Genomic DNA, 22,004 nt, shown 5'->3' with positions numbered 1-22,004 from the left:
AGATCCACGGTGGATTTATTTTAGGCAAGCCCCAATTTCTTAATTCCTTTGGGATTTTTTTTTTCCCCTGAAGAATGACTTGACTTTTCTGGTCGCTCTGCCTAAGATGCCATTCTTCACCTGTCAACATCCCTCTCATCACCCAGGCCCTGCTCAAACGTCGCCTCTTTATAAAGCAAGGTTTTCTGAGCCTGTGGTCAGAATTAATCGCTCCTGCATCCGGGTGACCAGAACATGTTATTTATACTTCTCTTTATTTATCTTCACCTTTGGCCAAGGTCAAGCATATGCACACTGCCATTGAAGCACACATCACAATCGGTCTTATATTCTGGTTGGTTGGCTTCATTTCTGTCTCGCCTACAAGATTATGAGCAACTTGAGGGCAGGAACCACATTTTATTGATCTTTATATCCACCTTCCCCGCGTTACCTACCGGGCGCCCAGCACGATGCCTCACACAGAGAGGGCCCTTGACATGTTTCTGCCCATATATTTTTAATTCAGAAAACAAAGAAATCCCTTAGCGTAAAACTGCAGAACCGCACTGGCCTTGAACTATTTTGATTCAGATGAGCCAAATCCTATAGCCCTGGCTGGGTGAGTGCATGATGGGAAACAGAGACTGCTCCGAGGACGACGAGGAGAGCCGGTCTTCCTCGTGGGAGGAGCAGGTGGCTGCAGCTGGGGGTGTTCTAAGATTGCTCTCTGGCCAGAAATACCTTCCCTCCTCACCTCCTAACCTCTCTCCTTTCTTGACATCCCTGCCATCCTTGCTACTGCTTTAGTTCAGACTCTCGTCACCTTCCACCTTGACTACTGAACACTCTCCGAACTGGCCTCTCTGCTCCAGAATTGCCCCCTCCTCCATTCACTCACGACTGCCACCCCAATATTTTTTAATGCAACTGTAAGCAGTTAATCCAATACTTAAACCCCCTCTCCACGGCTTGAGTAAATGTTTCATATGCTTAGCACATCACACAGGGCTCTCCAGGAGCTGGCCCTGCCTCTCAGACCCAACCCACTCCCTTCCTCCACTCCAGCAATACCTAACACTTTGCACTTCCCCAAATGGACCAAGTGGAGCCATTCCACCCTGCCATTTACTTTCCTGCAAGCATGGTGGTACTTTCTGTGTCCTGCCCAGGGCGACCCATCCTCAGCCACTGTGATTGTGGGCAATGATAACTCACAGCTGGCCTTGGCTGAATGGGAGCCACTTGGCCCAGCAAGTTATGACCCCCTCCCCCAACTCCAACCACTTCTCCCATCCCAAAAGCAACCCTCGGCCATTGACTGACCAACACAGGGGACCAACTCTGTGTGTAGGTCATACACCAGAGCTCCCAGTAGTTCAGGCTGAAGCTGGTCTCCAGCTTAGACCACATCCTTGCTGAGCTCTCTTCCCTTGGTGCTTCCCGCACTTTCTCAAAAATCCCCATCTCAGACTCTGCCTCTAGGAACCTGACCTAAGACAGCAATGATGCCCTTCCTTCCATCCCCCTCTCTATGGGGCAATACTCACTTTTCAAATTCCAACTCAACTATCTTCTCTTCTATGAATATTTATTTAGGCAGAATTCATTCATTCATCCAAGAGACATCAATTTGGCATTACTGTGTGCCAGGCACTGTGCTAAGTGCTGGAATAAAGCACAGAGCCCTTTCCCTAGGAGCTCACAGGCATGTGGCAGAGATAAGTACATAAAGAGATAATAATGACATCATCTGATAAAAGCAACAATAGAGATAAATAGATACACAGAAACCAGACTCAGCCTGGGGACAGAATCTGGGATGCCTGCAGAAGATGCTGCCCTCGCCCAGTCCTAAAGGATGAGTGGTGTTGGCCAGTTAAGGAGAAATGAGAATGAAGAAAAGGAATCCCAGGAAAAGGACAAAAGGAGAGGAAAAACCTGATAAATATGAAGAATTACAGCAATTTAGTGCTGCTGGAGCATAAAATGTGGCCTTGGGAGTGGTGGGAGATGGAGATGGAGAGGTGGGGAGGGCCTGGATTGTGGAGGGCCTCGTATGCAACGCCACACATGGCAGAAAGGTCCTTGAGACCAAGCCTGAGAAAGATCTATTCATTTCGCAAAAACGAAGTCATCGGTGACCTTAATAAGAAAACTTCACTAGAGTGATAAGGCCAGAAGTCAGATTGCAGAAGTTCAACAGCAAATAGGAGATACAGAAGTTGAGATGGCTCTCTCCAGGAGTTTGAAAAGAAAGGGGACGAGAGAGATTGGACAGAAGCTAGTGGGGAATCGGGGTCAAGGTTTTTTTTAGAAGGAACATGTCCATGGGTCAAAGAGGAGGACCTCAGACACAGAAGGGAGAGGAGATGACAGATGGGCAAATCGCTGAGGAGGCAAAGCAGAGATGGCAAAGGTGAAGAGTGGCCACAGAGAGGAGAAGAGATGCTTCATTCTCTCTGCCTGGAAGAGAGGAGGTGAGGAGGATCTGGTGACGGGTCATTCCAGTGACAGTGCAGGAGGGTGGAAGGAGAGGGGAGATCAAGCCTGGTGAGCACAGCTTTCCCAACTGGGAGGCCCAGAGACAGAGCAACAGGGGCTCTGCATAGACACAGAACACAGATGTGGAAGGTCACTGAGGGAAGCAAAGGTGGCGGGGACTCCCACCTGCCTTGAAGACTCACACTAATAAACTAAAAGCTATGCACCCAAAGGCTCACGTGCGCTGTCTTACTTTTCCTCCTGAGTTTCCTGCATTCTATGTTCTTGGCTATTGTGTGTCAAGCCGGAGGCAATATAATTGGATGAAAGCTAAAAGGCTTGCAAATTCTGTCATTGCCCAGGAGAACCCTGAGGAAGGAATGCCTTTCAACTCAGACAGGCACACCCAGCTTGCCTCTGTCTCTGAAGCACCCCGAATGCCACCTGCATCCTGACATCACAGCCCAGTCTCTCTCTGTGAGTGAGAAATGGAAGGAAAGAGGGGGCAGAGGGAGAGGAGCAGAGAAGGGGAGAGGTTGGTATGGAAGGAGAGCCTGATGGATGGAGGGGAAGGTGCAGAGGAGGAAGAGAAAAGGGCATGGGGACGAGTGTGAGGAAACGGACTGTAAATATTCAAGTATTGCAAACGAGACCACATATTAGATTTTTATAGAGAGGTTTCCTTTAAACAACTGGCCCTGCTCTGTTCCCACAGCCTCTTCGGCTGCTCTCAGGTCCCTCATGGCCGACACTTGCTACTCCCTTGGGTCTTCGCTGATGTTTCCTTTTCCTAGAATGCCTGTACTTCAATCTCTGCCCGGCTAACCTATTCCTTCAGGGCTCAGCTCTGTCTGGGTCCTCTCTTCCAGAAAGCCTTCCATTGGCTTAGGCAATCTTTGCTCTCATGACCCGCCGCACGTCACATTTTTGTAGCACTTCACATTACATCGACTTTACCTGCTAACATGTCTTTGTCTCCCCCTAGACCCTGTGTTCTCTTAGGACAGAAGCCATGTTTGATTCTTTTTTCTTCCCCCAGAGCTTGGCACAGAATAGGCACCAATACAAGCCGTCAAACTAAACTGAGCTAGAGAGAGGCTCAAAACCTTGCTCTCCTCTGATGGTTACAGGATTGGCAATAAGATTGGCAACCAGCTGTGAGGGTCCTGAAAACCTTCCCTGTGGCCTGGACCACGAAGGACCTGGTTGTGCTGAAGCCTGGGGTGGACGGTGGGAGAGGGACCATCTCTGTTGAACTCCAGCCGTGGACTGCCGAGACGTGGGCTGTGGCAGTGGCCCCAGGAGTGGCTCACCTTCTGTCGCTCACCCCCATAACCCTGTCTGGTATATAGATAGCATACTTATTTCTAGTTTCCCTTGGCTTAGTGGATTTCCCCACGTCCTCCAGTACTGCATAATGCAGGGAAATGTCAGAGTCATAGAGGGACCCTGCGTCCCAAGGAATCACTTCCATGTCCCCTCCCTTTCTGAGAGCACCAGCAGTGACTGGGGGCTCCGCGCTGTGTTTGCCCAGCTCTTCACTCTACGTTGTCATTATCATGGCCACTATTCTTCTCTCTGGGAGAGATGTGACTAATAATAACATCATAGAAAAACAAATGCAAATCATTGAACAAGCAGATCCTGTAATGCATAGCAATAATTCAAAGTAAATGCTAAATCTATCCCCAGGCCCAAGAACAAAAGAGCCATCAAGCATCCTGAACTTGGTCCTCTTGGCAGAGATTTGAAAGCTATATACCGTGTTCCCAGCATGGGCACTTAAGATATCTGGGTGACTTAGAAAGATGGGTCCCCTATCCCTTTAATCAACTCCTCCTTGATGCTCATTACTCCCTAATTACTCCCTATTGCGGGTTGAACTGTGTCCCCAAAAGATATGTTGAAGTCTTAACCCCCAGGACCTATGAGTGTGACCTTATTTGGAAACAGAGTCCTTGCAGATGTAATCAAGTTAAGATAAGATCACAGTGGATTAAGGTGGGCCCTAAATCCAATGATGAGTGTTCTTAAAACGAGAGAGAGATTTGGCACAGAAAACCAGCAGATACAGAGGGAGAAAGGCCACGAGAAGATGGGGCAGAGACTGGAGCTATGCTGCCACAAGCCAAGGATCGCCAAGAACTGCCTATAATACCAGAAGCTAGGAGAGAGGCCCGGAACAGATTCTGCCCTGGAACCTCAGAGGGAGCACGGCCCTGCCGACACCTTGATTTCTGGTTTCTAGTCTCTAGAAGTGTGAGAGAATATGTTTCTGTTGTTTTAAGCCATGTAGTCTGTGGTATTTTGTGCTGGCAGCCCTAGGAAACTAATATACCCCTCCCTCTCCACCTTTTTATGGGAGGAAGGAACTAGCTGGGTGGTTCTCATGACCCTGGACGTTAACCATGAGTGCATCTCAGGAGATTAGATCAGGACATGTGCCTGGAAGGTGAGCTGACCCATTAGGGCCTTAGCCCTAAAGTGGAGGAAAAGGGAGGGAAATACCCAGTAAGAGTGGGGAATCGACCACCATGTAGGAGAGAAGGGAGAGTATGAAAATGAGTAAGTCTTCATGAGGATCCAAGGGTCCATATGTGAAAATAACTGGGTCAGAAAACAACACGTGTAGCCTCAGATGTCTATATACCTAAATGCTGAGGGCACGTAACACAAGGCAGAAAATACAGTTTCATAATACGCTGCGTGGGACAGGACCTCTGAACAGATGGTATTTTAAAAGAAGAAAAAACCTGAAAGGTAGAAAGATGGAAGAGTGTTGAAAGTCAAGGAGATAAGGAACTGCACGAAAACTTATAAATCAAAGGGTGGGAATATACCGGATAAGGAGAAAAGGACAAATATTATGTAAGCCACACGGACAAAACGATTGACGTTTGTTTTAACGCATATGATGAAAACAGAGTAGAGGGAAGTTATTGTAATGGGCAGCTTCAACTATCCCGATAGCTGTTTGAAACCTTATGAGGCTAAAAGCAAAGCATCTGATATATTCTTAACTTGCCTCAGTGGCAATTTAATCTCCCAGATTGCTGAAGAAGTGACCAGCAGCAAAATGAAAGTCAAAGAAACCTTGGAAAAAAGAGGTTATTATGTCATCCTTCTCACTCATTAAACAAACATTTTGAGCGTCATTACATGCAGGCACCATGTACTCATTTAACATAAAGATGAATTAGGTATGGTTCCTGCCCTCAAGAAGCTCACAGGTAGTATTGAGTGAGTTAGACATGAGCATCATGAAAAAATACAATATGATTCATGAACTAATGGATGTAAGAACCAAGGTTTAAGGAAAATCAAGGATTAAAGAAATCCTAAGGAAGGAAAGAAATCAGTAGAGTCACCCAGGGAAATTGTAAGCAACAGCTCAGAATTTTAGAGAATGTATACAAGATGGAAAGGAGTCTCCTTAGAGATAAATACGCCACAGACCAGCGAGGATAAAGTCAATAGGCTTACACCCTAAATCAGCTCCTCCCAAATGCCAAAGCAGAGGCCGGTGGCCAGCTTGTTAGTGTTCCAAGTGATGCTCAGAGCAAGACTTTGGAGAAGGAGTGGCTGGGCCTGTTGCTGGGGCCGATGTCCTCAGGCTGAACTAGGAGTACGTGGAACTCCTCCCCCCTACTTGCTCCTGTCTTCATGGTCAAGGGAGTGAACAGGGTGGGAAGGGTAGAAAGAGGGAACAGAGGCCCAGGTGAGTAAGAGATTGTAGGAGAGCTCTTCAGTGCTCCAAAACTGTGCAAGACTCTTGAGCTCCGGATCCCGTGGGAGCCAACAGCGAGACTGGAAGAGGTGGAAGGAAGCCAGAGCAGGCAAATATCATTCTGATCTCAAAAAAGGGAAGGAGGTGCATTAGACAGCAGCACCACTTATAGATGCCTAATCCACACTGGCCTGTGTTCTCTTTCACAGGTGGAATAACTGCCTAACGCCGCAGAGCGGTCGCCACGCTGGGATTCCAATCTAGGTCCGTGCTCTCTCCAGCATACACTGCTACAACATGAAAGGGACCATTTCTAGAGCTGCCTGTGTTCCTAATTTGGTGCTTATGACTTGGGCAGATCATTTTTCTCTCTGAGGCTCAGTTTCCTTACCTATAAGATAAAGTGACAGAAAATCTCCAGGACCCCTCTCTGCTCTAACATCCTAAGCTTTTCCTTGGATTCTGGACCAGCCTGATTCAGTTGCAGCCCGGCTTACTGACCCAGGACCCCTGTCCTCACATCCCCACGACTCCCTTCCTGGGGTCTGGCTTGTACTCACCAGCACAGTGTGCTTGTAGGCCCTGTGAATCACAATGCTGTAGCCAAAAACAGTCACGTCCACCTGCTTGACCCACAAGGCCAGTGACGGGTCCCGGTCCTCGTTCTTGGCTGTGACGATGAACTTGGGAAAAGCATCTGAGCTCGGCCTGTTTCCTGTGGTGCACAGGATGAATGGGCAGCTGGTCTGGAAGTCAAAGGGGTAGCCATCAAAAGTCAGGTAGTGGCCGTAGCCCGAGACGATGCAGGAGGCGTCGGTGCGGGCCTGGCAGTGGTACAGGCCACCGTCCTCCATGCAGTACTCGTCGTCCTTGCAGGGGACGGTCTCACAGTGAACACTGTTGTCTGTGCCATTGCAATAGCAGAAGATCTGACAGTCCAGGTCCACCCAGAAGGTCTCGTTGGTGGCAAGTTGGTGTCCCTCAAAGTTGCAGCCACATTCGCTCCGGGTGACGCACTGGCTGCCTTGCAGGGCATAGCCCTCATCACACTGACACCCCTCGGAGCAGGTGTCCACACAGATGGGGCCCAGGGTCAGGGTCTCACAGGTCTCCACACATGTCACACACTCCTCGAAATGGCTGTTCTCCGGGCATTCCAGAGCTGAGGGTGGTCAAGGAGAAGACAGGCTTGAGAAAGGGACAGAGGTCAGAGATAGATGACGCGTGCTCTCACTAGCATGCGTGTGTGTGTGCATGTGTGTGTGTGTGCTGCGTGTGTCCTCTTATTTGTACAGCACAGTGAGCGTGATGAATGCCATGCGATCAGCACCACTGTCATCCTTGTTTGGGGTGATCAAAGGCTCAGGGAACTCCTCACACGTGTGCTTCTCTGTGCACTTCACTTTCCATGTGGAAGATTCCAAGATTAGGAGCCTGTACAGAGCATGTGCTGCACACCAGGCACTGTTCTAGGCACTTGAGTGTAACTTTTCTCAACGATCTGGAAGGTAAGTAGTCTTATCATCCCTATTTTATAGATGAGATAACTGAAGCTCAGAGACTTAATTTAATCCAGCTAATAAGTACCAGGGAGAGATTCGAATCGCGATCTCCTGAGTCGAAGTCTCCTGACTTGAAGACTCTGGAGAGAAAGTGTTCTGGAAAGAACAAGTGCATTGAGGCCATAGAGACCAGTGGATACCACCTCTGAGCTTCAGTTTCTTCTTTTGTTAAATGAGAACAATACTTACCCAGCATGGTGGCTCTGAGGATTAATAACCTAATATATTGAGTTCACAGCAGAGTGTTAATAAATAGTATCCCCTCCCCACTCTTTCCACTTCCTTCTATACGGAAAGGCTTTATGTACGTATTTTTATTCTACAAATTGGTCGTTCCCTTTGTCTTTCATTTCTCTGCTCCTGGCGCCCTCTGCACCAGCTCCGCCCCACCCTCCCACATGGTCACCCCCACCTCCTTTGCCCACACTCTTTCGCCGACCTGGAGAGCCCTCACAAGGCGAAATCCTACCCATTCTTCATTTCAAATTGCACTTCTGCCCAGAAGCCTTCCTTGATAGATCAAGTGTCTGAGTCACAAAGCACAGCACATAAAATGATGACAGCATGTGCGGCTCACTGTGGAATTCTGGGTAACTTTCCCATTTCTCTTTATTATTTTAGGTTTGTCAAAATTTGACCTGGGCAGGGATGAATCCAGGAACACAGAAGAAATCTACCTACAGGTCTGTGTAGACTGAAGATCTGTGAAGGTCCCCAACATCTCCTGGGAGAATAAGATCATGCCTTTAAAACCTTTGCTCCTATGCATACTACCATTCCTTAATAGCATTTTATAATCCAAGGACACAAAGGACACTACAGAGAAATAAACTGCATGGCAAGAACAGCTCTGCCCGCAAGTACCATCGCAATGGTTCTGCACTGTGTACTGAAAGCCAGTCTTTTTTCTTCTGGGCTAAAGGACCATCCCCACTCCCGTGGACAACAATACCATGCAGCTTTGAGTCAAAGGCTTTGAGTTGAAGGCTAGTTCAGCCCTGATTAAATACGTCTGTAGAGAGGGATTTTCATATTTGTCTCTAAATTATGAATGTTACAACACTGACTGCAGGTTTATGGTGATAGCAAACGACATGACTTATTTAAATGGCTCTTGCTTTATGACTTACTGTGTTGCCTGAATTTGCCTGAAAGTCTGGAACATACAGACGTGAAGTAATAAAACTTCCCCTGCCCCTGAAATGCCTCCGTGAAATTATTTAATTGGGCCCCCCAGCTCTGCCAGCAAGAGGGCTGGTTAAAAATATCTGAACACAGAAGCCGAGTTTGTCTCTCTCTAGGTATGAAGATTGCACTCCTGATTTGCAGCTGTTGCCTAATCTGATGCCCACCTGCAAGACCTCGACCAGATTCAGCCCTTAGCACCCAGAAATTTGATCGATCAAGCGTACACGCTCCGGTCCTTCTCGCCAAGGTCTGGCCAAGACATCCTGGAGGGGTGTCTCAAGTTTGAGCCCTGGCCTTCCCCCCAAGGAAGCCATGTTCCACGTGGCTGCTTCTGTTCTCACGTCTCTCTCTAAAAAAAACACTTACAAGAGCTTCGCCCAGCTTGGCAGCCCAGGTGAGGTACGGGGAGAAGCTCTTCTCGGCAGCCATCACACCCAGGAAAAGAGGGAATCATCACTATCCTGCTGTACTTACTTCGCACAAACACTGCCACCAAACGGTGCTCCATGCAGTACAAAAACAATCCAGAAACACTTCCTGCCAAGTACAAGTTCATCGTCTAAAGGGATGGCATGGACGCTGCCTGGCCACAAAACGGATTTGGCGTGGGGCAGACTCAGTAATGCCACACCGTGACCGAACGACAACTGGAAGGCTCAGTGTGGGAGCAGGGACAGAGATCATATTAGATAAGCCAGAGCTAGGACAGAGGAGGAAGTGGGAGGAAGATTGACAAGAAGGCTGTGGGAAAGCATTATAAGGTCCTGCCAGAGGTGGTGGTCAATGGAAACCTTGGAGCCTCTCCCCCTGTAGGTGACAATGAAAAGAGCAAGCTCCCAGAATTCCAGCTTTAGGATTCACAGCATGTGCTATTAATCCCTTCCCAGTGCAGTGAAGGCTCACCAGGGATATGACCACTCTTCTCTGAGAGGACAGTCACCAAACACTCCATGTATTCCTAAGACTTCCAAAGCTCAGAAACCAGAGATTTAAAAAGACAAGCATGTATATATGTGTATGCACGTGTGCATGTGTGTTCTTAGCTCCACCTAAGATGTTTCTGTTGAAAGGGCTTAGAAGCAAAGCAAGAATGCTCCAATAGCAAAGGGTCCACCTCACCCAAATCTTGGTTTCTAATAACATTCCCCAAGAAATGGAGTAATGGCTACTTCTAGTCTGGGGCAGGGAAGGTTAAGAGATGAGTGTGGAGCATCTTGTTATGCCAGAAAGTAAGACAATGACAGAGGCACGCCAAAAGGACAGGAGGTAACTTGAGGAGGCTCTCAAAGGCTAAATGTGGAAAAATATTAACACCAAAATAATTAACAAATATAATAGTCATCAAAAAAATAGGAATCCGTGTGTCCATATTGATAAGATAAATAAATGACTGAGACAGATAAGTAGATAGATGGATGGATGGATGGATGAATGGATGGATCGGTGGATAGATGGATAGGTAGGTAGGTAGGTAGGTAGGTAGGCAGATAGATGGATGATGGGCAGACAGAGAGAAGAGAAGGGAGGGCTTCTGCTTATAGTAGAATGACATCTGCTAACTGGTAAAAGTGGAGAGAGTGCTGGAGCCAGAAACCATCAGTTTGTAATCATCATGCTAAAGATTGATACAAGCGAAAAGCATCAATAGGCATTAAATCAAGGAGAGGGTTTTGATGACAAACAGGACACTCGCATGGTCTTGTGAAGGATCAGAATTGGTCACCCCAAAATGTGTCTCTTTGGCATGAGGATTATTTTGGACTGGTTACTTTTAAGAAACTGCAGACAGGGGAGAAGCTCTGAAAAGAAGATACCCTTTATAAGAGATTTACATTTGTAAGGGAAACCTCCATTTGTAAAAGTATTTCCCTCTCTGTACCAGGAGGAAGGGGGGATAACCTTATCTCTAGAAACTCTTATCAATGCGAAGGCAAGGCCTTAAATCTGCATAATAACCTGACTCTTGTACTGTGCTTTTCTGGTAATCTCCCATAACTGACTCCCCCCACTCCCAACATCCTCCTTGGTCTTTAGCCGAAGATGGTATTTAACGACAACCTTGGCCATTTTGGCAGGTTGCTCAGTTTTCCTGAGTTTCTCCCATGTATACATGTTACAAAGCTTTGATTTTCTCCTATTATTCTGTCTCATGTCAATTTAATTCATAGACCAGCCAGAAGGACCCAAAGGGTAGAGGATTTGTCTTCCTCCTCTACAGTCTTACAATGTCTGTCACAGATTGCTCATCAGTTGCAAGAGAAAAAACATAGTGACTACAGAGTGGAGACATTTGACAACACCTGACCAGGGGATCAACATGCCCATCACCAATGAGAGGACGCTGGACAGGGCGAGCCCCACATGTGATGGGGTGCCATGAGAAAACCACACATCACCTATACAGGAGTCTGAGTGGGGATGTACTGCAGGACCTAATCATGACATTAGGTTCAAACCCAAACCCAAATTAAACCCGAATGGAGGCCCATTCTATTGAAAAAGGGGGGAGGTTGTATCTTAAAAAATGACAATGTTATAAAAGACAAAGAGAGCTAAGGCATTATTCCAGATTAATTAAAGGAGACTAAAGAGACATGACAACTAAATGCACATGTGGTCCTAGACTAGATGGGCTTTTTTTTTTTTTAAAGATTTTATTTTTTTCCTTTTTCTCCCCGAAGCCCCCTGGTACATAGCCATGTATTCTTCACTGTGGGCCCTTCTAGTTGTGGTATGTGGGACGCTGCCTCAGCGTAGTTTGATGAGCAGTGCCATGTCCGCGCCCAGGATTTGAACCAACAAAACACTGGGCCGCCTGCAGCAGAGCACGCGGACTCAACCACTCGGCCATGGGGCCAGCCCCTAGATCTGCTTTGAGGAGGCAAAAAAGCCATAAAGGACATTACAGAGGCAAGTGACAAAACTGAAATAAGAATGTTAAATTATTATTTCAATGGTAAATTTCCTAAGGTCAACAGCTGCTCTGTGGTTCTGTAAATGAGTGTCCTTATTCTAAGGAAATACACATTGAAGTATTTAGGGCCAAAGAAGCATGATGTATGCAACTTTTCAAATGGAGAGAGAGAGTGAGAGAGAATGACAAAGCAAATGGGGAAAATGCTAACAAGAGGTTAATCTGGATAAAGGGGGTACAGATATTCTTGCAACTTTTCTACAACTCCAAAATGATTTCAAAATAAAAAGTTTTAAAAATTAAACAAATTTAGGAAGAAATATAATGGAAGAGAGATAAATGAATGAAGGAATCTTAATAGTGGTATTGGTTTCAGTTTAGGGCGGATCTTTTTGGTGGGAAAAGGACGGTTGCTGAAGTCCAGGTGGGGCAGTCCTTGCTCCAGGCCTAGGGCCCACCCTCTCAGCCACTCCTTCTATCCTTCCACTTTTCCCCTATAACAAGTGAGATATATGTCAGGTCTTCTCAGCAATTATTCTAATTACCAGTAGTACTGACACCTGCCCTACTGAGAAGGGTCAGATATTCTAGGGACAAAACGAAAAACTAGCAACATGGGACTCTCTTAGTAGCCATTGCCAGGTGCCCCAGGGAGCAGTGCCAATCTCTGCTCTGAGAAGGGCAGCATGACTGATCACCTTCTATTGACACGAATGGGGCCCTTCTTTGCCAAGAGAGAAGGCACCTACGGAGACATCACAAAGATTTTTAGTCCTTTCACATGATGCCTATCTTCCGCTAGGTGAAACCACCAAGTCAATAGGGTGGCTAATTAGTCTACAGTGAAGAGATATTGTGTAATTAGAAACAAAGAACAGGTGAGAAACAGTTTGGTTTGGGGTGATGGGCCTTCCAGAGGACGCGCCAAACTAGGGAAGGTGCCCACAGGAACTATATAGTTCTTGGGCTCAACTCCATCAGGAAGAGAAGTCCTGAGTAAGAAGAGCCACTGTCTCATCCACATCCCCACCCCCAAGCTGGTCTCCCCGTGGATGTAGCCCAACTTACGGCAGAAGTCATAGGTACGCCAGGGGCCCACCTCCACGTCAGCGTTCTTGCAAGCACTTGCATACCGGGCCACAGAGTCACAGAGTTCCGACTCATTGCCTCCACTCTGGCACAGGCGGAAGAGGCAGGTGCGGTAGTAGGCGGTGACATTGACCACTCCATGGCACTCTAGAAAGGAGCTGTTGGAGGGGTCGTTGATGATGCCGCACCTGGAGCGGCTCCGATAGAATTTGAGCAGCTCTGAATCATTGTTGCAGGCCTTCAGCAGGTCCCCACACTCCCCGTTGCAGATCTCCTCGAAAGTTGTCCAGCTTTCCAGGAACACTGCCAGGTTGTCAGTGCACTTGCCGTTGGGGAGACAGAATTCATCGCTGGCGTTGGCATTGAAGAAGCCACACAACCCGCCGGTGCAATTGAAGTAAGCAGTGGAGAGCCGGATGTACAGCAGACCTATGTCTGTGTACTGGACGGTCACAATGCCCTTGGACTCTACTGTCGTGCTGTTTTTGTTTCGATAAATTTCCAGCCTTCCCAAAGGATGGAAAAAAGGCAATTCCACTTCCTGGCCATTCAACTGAAAAATCAAATCACTATCATCAATACCGGTTACACAGAAAGTACCCACCGTTTGCTAGGCTGTGGAATAAAGACATGGTCCCGCCCCATCACTAGCCCTTTGAGAAATGGCAAGAAGCTGACAGTCTATGGAAACCACACAGACAGCCACCATGTTTTCATGGGCATCTTTGCTTCTTTCTTTCTAGATTCCTTTGATTCAACACATTTGCTGTTTTTCTGGGTATGGACAAGATGGAGTGAGCTTAAAACAGAACTGAAATGTGAGTAAAAGTTGCCTTCGCCACGTGGCTTCCTCCTGCTGCCTGGCATCTCCTTTTCGCAGACAGCATCCCTTCTTCCCTATCTTTCTGGTTCCTTCTTTTCCCTTTGAATCTGACACTTCCTGAGTTCCAGCCCTTGGGGGCATATAGTATATGTCTAATCATCTATCTGTCCATCCACCTATCTACCTCTTACTATTCTTTTCATAAATTAATCTCTGCCACTGTGTCAATGGGAATGCAAACACAGCCCTCTCTGCTTGTGGATGTGTGTTATCACCTCCTTGTACAAAACTGCATTGACTCTTGTTTTCTAAATTAGACTTCATGTCAGACTATGAGATGCCTGTTGGACTGGAAGAGGGGAGATCCCCCCGCCCCTTCATCCCAGCTCTGCCACTACTTAGCTGTGACCTGCATCCCTCACTGACCCCTTTGGGATCTTCATGTGAAAACCAGGAGTTGCACTAGATGATTCCTAAGATTCCTTCTAGAACCAATGATCCATGAGCCTGAGTGCCTAATGACGGGTATGTTAGACCAGATCAGATGGCCAGGAGGCACCACGGCAGGCTAACCCTAACCCTAACCCTAATCCTAACCCCTAACTGCTCCAGACTCGATGGTCTTTGCATGACCCCACACGGCTTCCCATCTGTAGGTAGGAGAGTCAGTATAGTACAGGGTAAAGAGCACAGACCCTGGAGCCAGCCTGCCAGGGTTTGAATCCCACTTTATGGCTGTGTGTCTCTAGGGAAGTTACCTTAATCTCTCTGTGCTTCGGTTTTCTCATACATAAAATAATGGTAATAATATATACCTTATAGGATCAAATGTGGTCCTGCTCAGGAGAGTGCTTGGCACATAGTAAGCGTCCTGTAAGTCTTTGAAATTATGGACAGCTAGTGCTGCCAGATCTATCTAATTTAAGAAATTCCAGCTTCCCTCCATTTCTCAACCTGACAGACTCTTCTTTGGTGCTGACAGACAGAAAACGCTCCCATTTCAGAGTCACTCTCTTCCTAGAATCTACTCACCGTCTGAGCAGAAAGCCAAACCTGAAGAATACGCCTCTTCTCCTCGTGTGACTCATCGGAAACCCCTCCCGGGCAGCAGGAGTCTTACCTTGACTTCCGAAGCCCCGATTCCTCCTATCTTGACCTCCTGGTCGGCCACCAGGATCCGAAGGCCTCGCAGCCAAGCGGGCCCAGCGTCGGGCTTCTTCTTGTTGATGTCGATTTCCAGATACTCCGGCCGCTCCGGGCAGGTCCTCAGGAGGGTGTAGGAGAACTCGGAGGGGAAGGCGTAGGCGGCGCCGTCGAAGGTGTGCAGCACCTGGTTCTGGCTGAGCAGGCACACCGTCTCGCGCTTGGGGAAGCAGCCCCGGTAGCCCTCCTCCACGGCGCACACCTCCCCGCCGCGGCACGTCTTGTTGAAGCAGTAGATGTCGCCGCCCTCCTCGCACAGGCACTGCACCGTGCAGTTGGCCGTGGCCCAGAAGAACTCCCCCATGGTGTAGTAGTGGCCGTCGAAGTCGCAGCCGCATTTGTGCAGCGGGACGCACTGGCTGGTGCTGAGGACAAAGCCTTCGTTACACTCGCAGCCCTCGGTACAGGGCGTGGCGCAATTCCGAGAGGCCGTGAGATCCGAGCACGTGTCCGGGCAGCTGCTGGTGCACACGGAATAGTGGCTGAAGCTCGGGCACTGCACTGTGGACACTGCCGCGCAGGGGAGAAGAGAGCAGGACACAAGGTGAATGCCCCCGGTTCTATCCGGCCAGAATCCACCACGCACGGGGGCCTGGAGGACGGTGCTCCTTCTGGACCATCTAGCTCCTGGAGCCAGGGCCCAGCTGCCACTCGTTTGGGGAAGAGAATCTTGAGGTGGCATCTGCAGAAATGAACCCAACTGCTTTCCTAATAACTACTGAGCAGTGTGATTGAATTGTGAACCTGGATTCTCCTTTGATCCTCTTGACAGAAATTAAACCTCGCTGCTGTCCTAAGGAGACTAGTCTGATTATTCAATCTGGATTTATTTGGTGATCTGCAACCATCAAGATGTTTTCAGATCTTCAACTGATGGACATATAAATTGATCTGAGTTTAAAGAGCATGAGCTGTTCTTAGCAGGAAATAAACCGAACTTGCAGGAGAAACAAAAAATGTAGCTGCTAGAGGAGTAATTTGAAAATGTGAAATTTCAATCAGGAAAGTACTTAAAATACCTAAGAGGGACCAAAGAAGACTGTGAAAATGAAGTCTCTGGGATGTTAGTCATAAGAATGAAACTTGGTCATCTGAAAAGAATTTGTGTGCCTGGTCTTCCAGAAGACCGGATGGGCCCTAGATGCCTCGTGCAGCCCCTTCTCACCTTAGAAACCTTAGTTCTTTTTTTTAAGAACATCTGAGTTTACAGAAACGTTTGAGTCTGGTTGAATCCAACAGGCAGGGCTCAAGGGCCTGGTAAACTAGCTCTCTGAGTTCAATACAGTTCAACCCACTAACAGCTGAGAGAGGGAGAGAGGAAGAAGGAATGTGGAAGACAGCAAAGTAGTACCAGAGGAAAAAAAATAGGCGTTGTAAGCAAAAATTTAGTGAGGCAATTTGCATGCACTTGGGTTATACAAGGATCAAAGAGAAGCCATATTTAATCTCAACTTGAATCAGGATGTGGATGCTCCAGGCATAGCAGTGGCCAGTCAGGCACATAGCAAAAAAAGAAAGACGAGGAAAAAATACACTGTCTCTTAGTTGTTTGATCAGTTCTCTAAGAATTAAATCTGATACATGATGATTTTGTGAATCCAACCCATACTGATGGGAAAAACATCTCCCTCTGGCCTTGGAACTTTGAGAAACTTTTATATCTTCTCACCTCCATGGCACTCTCAAATGCAAGGATTATCATTTTTTGTTTCCTCAGATGGAAAAAACCAAGGACCAGGAAAGAAAGAAAATTCCAAGAAGCTGGGGTGTTGGATTTTTTTTTTTTTTTTTTTTGCTTGTTTTAAAAATTTACATAACTAGGAAAAGAAAGAGGTTTTAGAAGGAAAAAATAACAAGAGAACCAAATGGTACAAAATGCTTAATCCAAAAGTGTAATTCCAAAGAAGCTGGATTTCCCCACACTGTTGGGGCTTTTCCTAACCACCTGGCATTTCAGAAAAAGGGCTTCTTTCTAGAAGAAAATACTCTAGCGAGTATTCTAGACTCCCCATCTGCAGCCCCGTCTTCAACCAGCAGCAGTGGGTCAGGGGAAATGCTCCAGAGCAAGAGACACAAAACTAAAGGGACTGAAAATGGAGAAGAAAGAGCCAGGGAACAAACGCTGTCGGTCCCATGGGGGAGGGGAGTTATTTTCCACAAAGCTAGTTTTGTTTGGTTACTCAGGCCAGTGCCTCCATTTACTCAATGGCCACCTCCACCTCTGGAAAGCCCACCTCCCCCTTCCCTCTGGGATTACCCTCCTCTGCTATAGCGCCTTCCTCCGGCCGAGCATTTCCTGCCACGCATTGCGTGTTTCCAGATCATTTATGCTCATCAATGGTTTCTTGTTCTCTGGCTATGACATTGGGTGGGGAAAAAAGTAAAGATCCTTTCATAGTTCCTTCTTTCTGATTTGTGATATTTCACTCACCCTAACTCTCAGGCAATTTGCCCTAACGAGGAGATTTTTGAGGAGCCCAGACACCCTCTCCTGCCCCCCTGCACAAGAGTGGCCTTCCATTTGGATGAGATGCCAGCTTACCACACCCAGTCTGGATTCGCCAGTCTCCAATCGGAATGCCAAGGGCTTGGCACACAAGAGCATAGGCCTGGATGGCTTGACAGAGGAGTGTCCCGTTGTCCCTCACGCTGCACAGGTCATACACACAGCTATGCACAAAGGCCGTGGGGTCCACGACAGTGCCACACTCCCACAGGGGGCCGTCTGTCTTGTTGAGGAAGCCACAGTAGTCAGAGCCAAAATAGAGAGCTTCGGTGGCGGCATCACACTGGGTGCAGTTGTCCACGCAGCCCGAGTCGCACTTCCAGTCGGCGTGGTAGACCCGCCAGCTCTCTCCCAGATCCAGGACAGACATGGCTGGCCTGCCGTCCGGGCGGAGGAAATCATCCAGCGGGTTTTTATTGTAGTTCCCACAGAGCCCACAAGTGGAGTTGATATAGGAGCCTGGGATGGAAATGGAGGCGTAGTGCTGGCCGTCAAACGTCACTAAGAGCCCAAAATCTGTTTCCACAGCAGTAGACATGCCACTCTGGTAGATTTTCACTGCCCCCAAGTCTAAGGTGATGGGCAAAGAAGTCACTAGGTCATTAACCTGCCAACAACAGTAATAGTAAAAGGCAGGTGAGCAGGCGCCAGGGCAATGGGTCCAACTGAGCTCAGGAAAGGGAGGCAGAGCAATTCAGTGCTCCAGAGAGAATGGCCCCCAAATGTCCGGGCTCCAGGGACTTGCCTCCCATAAGGCAGAGGCCTGGGGGCACCCTCGAGAGCAGGCTAGCGAGGGTCAGTCGAGCACTGTGCATTTGAGCTCTGGCAGACATGCATCGCTAGCGCCACTCTAGACTCTGCTGAGGACCAGGTGGTTGTCCACCCTTCCTGGCTGGCTCTAGGGCTAGCTTCAAGTCTTTTTTTGAAACACTAGTTACTTTGCTTATCCTCTTCACTCCCATAAATCCATTCTCTAAGTCTCAGCTTAGGTCACATATTTTCCATGACCCTTCACTGCCTTTAGCCCTCCCTGACCCCTCCTCCCAGCTGAAATGGGTGCTGTAAGCCATTCCCCACAATTTAGCTTTGAGGCTTCCCTAGTATTATTCTCTGAGTGTTTCACCCTGTCACTCCCTGATACCAAGACTATGTCATGTAATCGTTCAACCCCAACAAATTTGAACGCCTACTGGGTACCAAGCACTATGTTAGGTGCTGAGAAGTAAAAAATAAAAAACTAATTGTCCCTGTCCATCATGAGCTCTCGGTCTACAGAGGTAGAGGGACACAAGTTGATGTTTATAATATATTGTTTTAAATGTGCATTAATGGTTGATGCAATGGCAAAACAGTAAATGAACACGTAATCCAGCCTGAAGGAGTCATATAAGGCTTTCTAGAGGCAATTAAATCTGACTTGGGTCTTAAAAGATAAATAGAAGTGGCCAAAGGAAGAGTGTGGGGCAGGGAATTCCAGGACAAGAGAAGAAAGGCAGGTGCTTAGGAACAGCTGCGTGAGTATGGGGACAGTCATCGAGGAGCTACTGGGCTGCAGAGGGAAGAGGCGCTGGAGGTGAAGCTGGAGACATGGGCAAGATCCATTCATTCAACAAACAGCAATTTAGCCCTTTCTGTGTGTCAAGCACTAGTCTAAGGGTTGGGATTAGCAATGAGCAAAATGGACAAAAATCCCTGCCTCATGGAACTTATATGTTCATTGAGAGACCAACAACAAACAAAATAAATAAGTAAAATATATACATATGTTAGAAAAGTGTTCTGCAGAAAAATAAAGCAGGGAATGTGGATCAAAAGTGCCAAGGAAGAGGGTTTCTAAATTTAAATAGGACGGTCAGGGAAGAAAGGGGACATTTGAGATGAGAAAGCAAGCCATGCGGTTATCTGGGGTGAGGGTGGCTAATGCAGAGGGGACAGCCAGGCCCTAAGACGGGAGTGTGCCCGGGTGCTCCCGGGGCCTCAGGGGCCAGTGTGACTGGAGCAGAGAGAGCAACGATTGGGCAGAGGTGGATGATGTCAGAGAGATAACAGCAGCTAGAACAGGGAGGGCCTTGTCAGCCGTTGTAAAGACTCTGGCTTCGACTCTGAGCAAGATGGACAGCCAAGAGGGCGTCTAGAGCCAAAGATTGACATGATCTGACTTCCGTCTTAAAAGAATTGTCTGGCTTCTTTGTTGGGAACAGACTTTGGAGGGCCTTTGAAGCCATCTTTTAAAACAAAACAAAATAACCACTGGGATTGCTCATCTGTAGGGAGAGCCCCAAAAGGTTTTACGCAATGGAATGACATAGTCAGACTTGCATTTGAGAAGGTCCATTCTGCCAGCATGTCAAGATGAGAAGCAGAGGAATCAGCCAGGCAACTGCAGCAAGAGTCCAGGGACGATGGAGGATGAGGCCTGAACTACATGCAGGCATGGAGAGGGAGGGACGAGATCAGGGAGCACATTCAGCAGGACCTGTGGTTTTTTGCAGTGGAAAATGCAGGAAGAATTGAGACTGTATCCCAAGTGTCTGGCTCACTTGAGTAGGTGGCTTGATAAGCCTCCGAGAGAGAGTTGATTTTCTTGTTTTTCACACTTGCCATGCCTAGCACCTATAGACATCACATCTGCGAGCTGGGATGGACAGTCCTCGGTGGGCTTCTGTGAGTGCACGTCTGCTTTCCAGGTTTCCCTGGACCCATACTGATTTCTGGCACACAAGAAGGACAAGGGTCTTACTGCCATCACTGCTGCTACTTTCTGAGTTGTTTAGGAAGTGAAACACTAGACTGTCCCAGTATCACTCCCAAGATGTACCATAGCAGATGCCATGTGCAATTCTCTGTCTCCAGGGATTAGTAAGACTTAGAGAGGGAAGGGGACAAGAAAAAGAGACTTGAGAAATAAGACATCCTTCAGAGAGCTACAAGTAGAAAGAAAAACCTAGGAGTTGATTGATGCATCCTCATCTCCTAGGTAGTGAGGTAGCCAACAATGGTGAGAAAAGCCATACTATAAGGAAGGTCAACTAGCAAGAGCACTGGATTATTATTATGTATTGTTCTACACTGCCATGTAGAAAGTGAAAGCTTCCTCAAGATTGGCATAATTGTAAATGCCAAATACATCCGTTGCTAAGTGCTCTCCTCTCCTCTCACTTAAGCTCCTGCTGACAAAGGGCTGTATTTGTGTCTCAAAGCAGAAGCTATGGGATGGAATGTCTCTGGGTATTGCAAATGTCCTTCTGGTTTCTCTGCATCAGATCTTGTCCCACTCAGACTGACTTTATCCCTAGGCTCACCGTAGGCACCGGTATTTCTCAGTTTATACCTTTTGTCTGGTGTACATTTTCATTGTACTTCCTTTCACTGTCACACATGTCTCAGTTTAAACCACAAGTTATCAAGTTATCAAGTCCTCATGTTTGTGCCCCACAGTGCTCAGAGTAGGAGCTCCCAAAGAACTCTTACTCCGATGCATAATTTCTTTTATTCCCTCAGTCCCAGTCCTCAACTCTGGACTAATGGTTGATGAATCTTACCTCTTTGCTTCCCTTTTCCCTGTATTCTAGCCATTTCCCTCTTTGCTAGTGTCTCTCCCAGGATGTGGGTAGGGGCAAGATTAGAAGAGAGAAGTGGAATTGTGGAAGCATAGGTCTTAGAATGAAGAGAGAGTGTGGTGGGAATGCACTATGGCGGCGAGTGTGTATTGAGTGCCAACAATGTGCCAGGCTTTGTGCTAGATATTGCAGACGTGGCTATTCCATTGCCTCCTCATGACAACCTGAGAAGGCCCTTATCATTGCCCCTTTTGCAGATGAGGAAATTGAGGTTCAGGGCTTGCATGACTTGAGGTGACAGGGCCCGACTCCCACGAGCTGGGCTCCAAAGCCTTGCCGTCACCACTGCTCCCTGCTGCTCTAGCCCAGTGCTGAGGATGGGTAGCCAAGTCCCAAATACAGCCCAGGAGCCCTGCCTCCTAGACCCCATGACCCCATTTTACGGACGGAGAAAAGGAAGCTCAAAGACGTCACTCAGCTGGCAGCGGTGACACAGGGATTGAGATCTGACCCCAGCGTCTGAGCTCTTCATCACCATAGGCTATTTGGCCTTGGTACTCTTTTCACTGGAACATCCTAAACTACTCAGGTTTATCTGGGAGAGAAATATGAAAACTGATAAGTATTAGCTAGAAAGAGATGTTATTATATGTGGATTTTAGCTGGCTGTCTTTCGTCCCCATTAGCACATACAATCCTAATTTGTTTATTTTGTTACTTGAGAAGAATTCAGAGGGGGAAAACCCATATACAGAACCCAATTCCTAACCCAGCATATGGAGAAAGGCGATCTGTCCTTTGCAAGACAGAGAGCTCAGTGGCCATTGCCAGCCTGGCCCAGTGTGTCGGAGGAAGTCAGCTGCCTGGCAGGCGTATCCGGCTCCTTTTGCTTCCCACCCCTCTCCCTGCCTGTCCCCATTTCACCTTGGGTGGAGGCTGTACCGTCCATCGAGCCAGCCTCCGCAGCAG

The 22,004-nt window shown here is 47.7% G+C and overlaps 1 protein-coding gene across 5 annotated transcripts in view; it reads right to left on the bottom strand.

Annotated features, from left to right (window-relative positions):
- TECTA (tectorin alpha) overlaps positions 1-22,004 on the bottom strand; it is a 70,173-nt gene that overhangs the window by 29,579 nt on the left and 18,590 nt on the right. For all 5 annotated transcript variants that reach the window (XR_011440801.1, XR_011440800.1, XM_023645009.2 and 2 more), the window contains 4 exons: positions 17,512-18,082; positions 14,887-15,479; positions 12,923-13,496; positions 6,751-7,352 (listed from right to left, as the gene is read on the bottom strand). Coding sequence is in view for 3 of the 5 variants with exons in the window: in XM_023645009.2 (XP_023500777.2) it covers positions 6,751-7,352; positions 12,923-13,496; positions 14,887-15,479; positions 17,512-18,082 (2,340 nt within the window). In the remaining 2 variants the exon portion in view is untranslated. The remainder of the gene's footprint in view (positions 1-6,750; positions 7,353-12,922; positions 13,497-14,886; positions 15,480-17,511; positions 18,083-22,004) is intronic.

The sequence above is a fragment of the Equus caballus genome, chromosome 7, assembly GCF_041296265.1.
Source record: "Equus caballus isolate H_3958 breed thoroughbred chromosome 7, TB-T2T, whole genome shotgun sequence".
In the NCBI taxonomy this organism is placed as follows: Eukaryota; Metazoa; Chordata; class Mammalia; order Perissodactyla; family Equidae; genus Equus; species Equus caballus.
The sequence above is the reverse complement of the archived record's forward strand: the minus strand, read 5'-3'. Positions and strand labels throughout refer to the sequence as shown.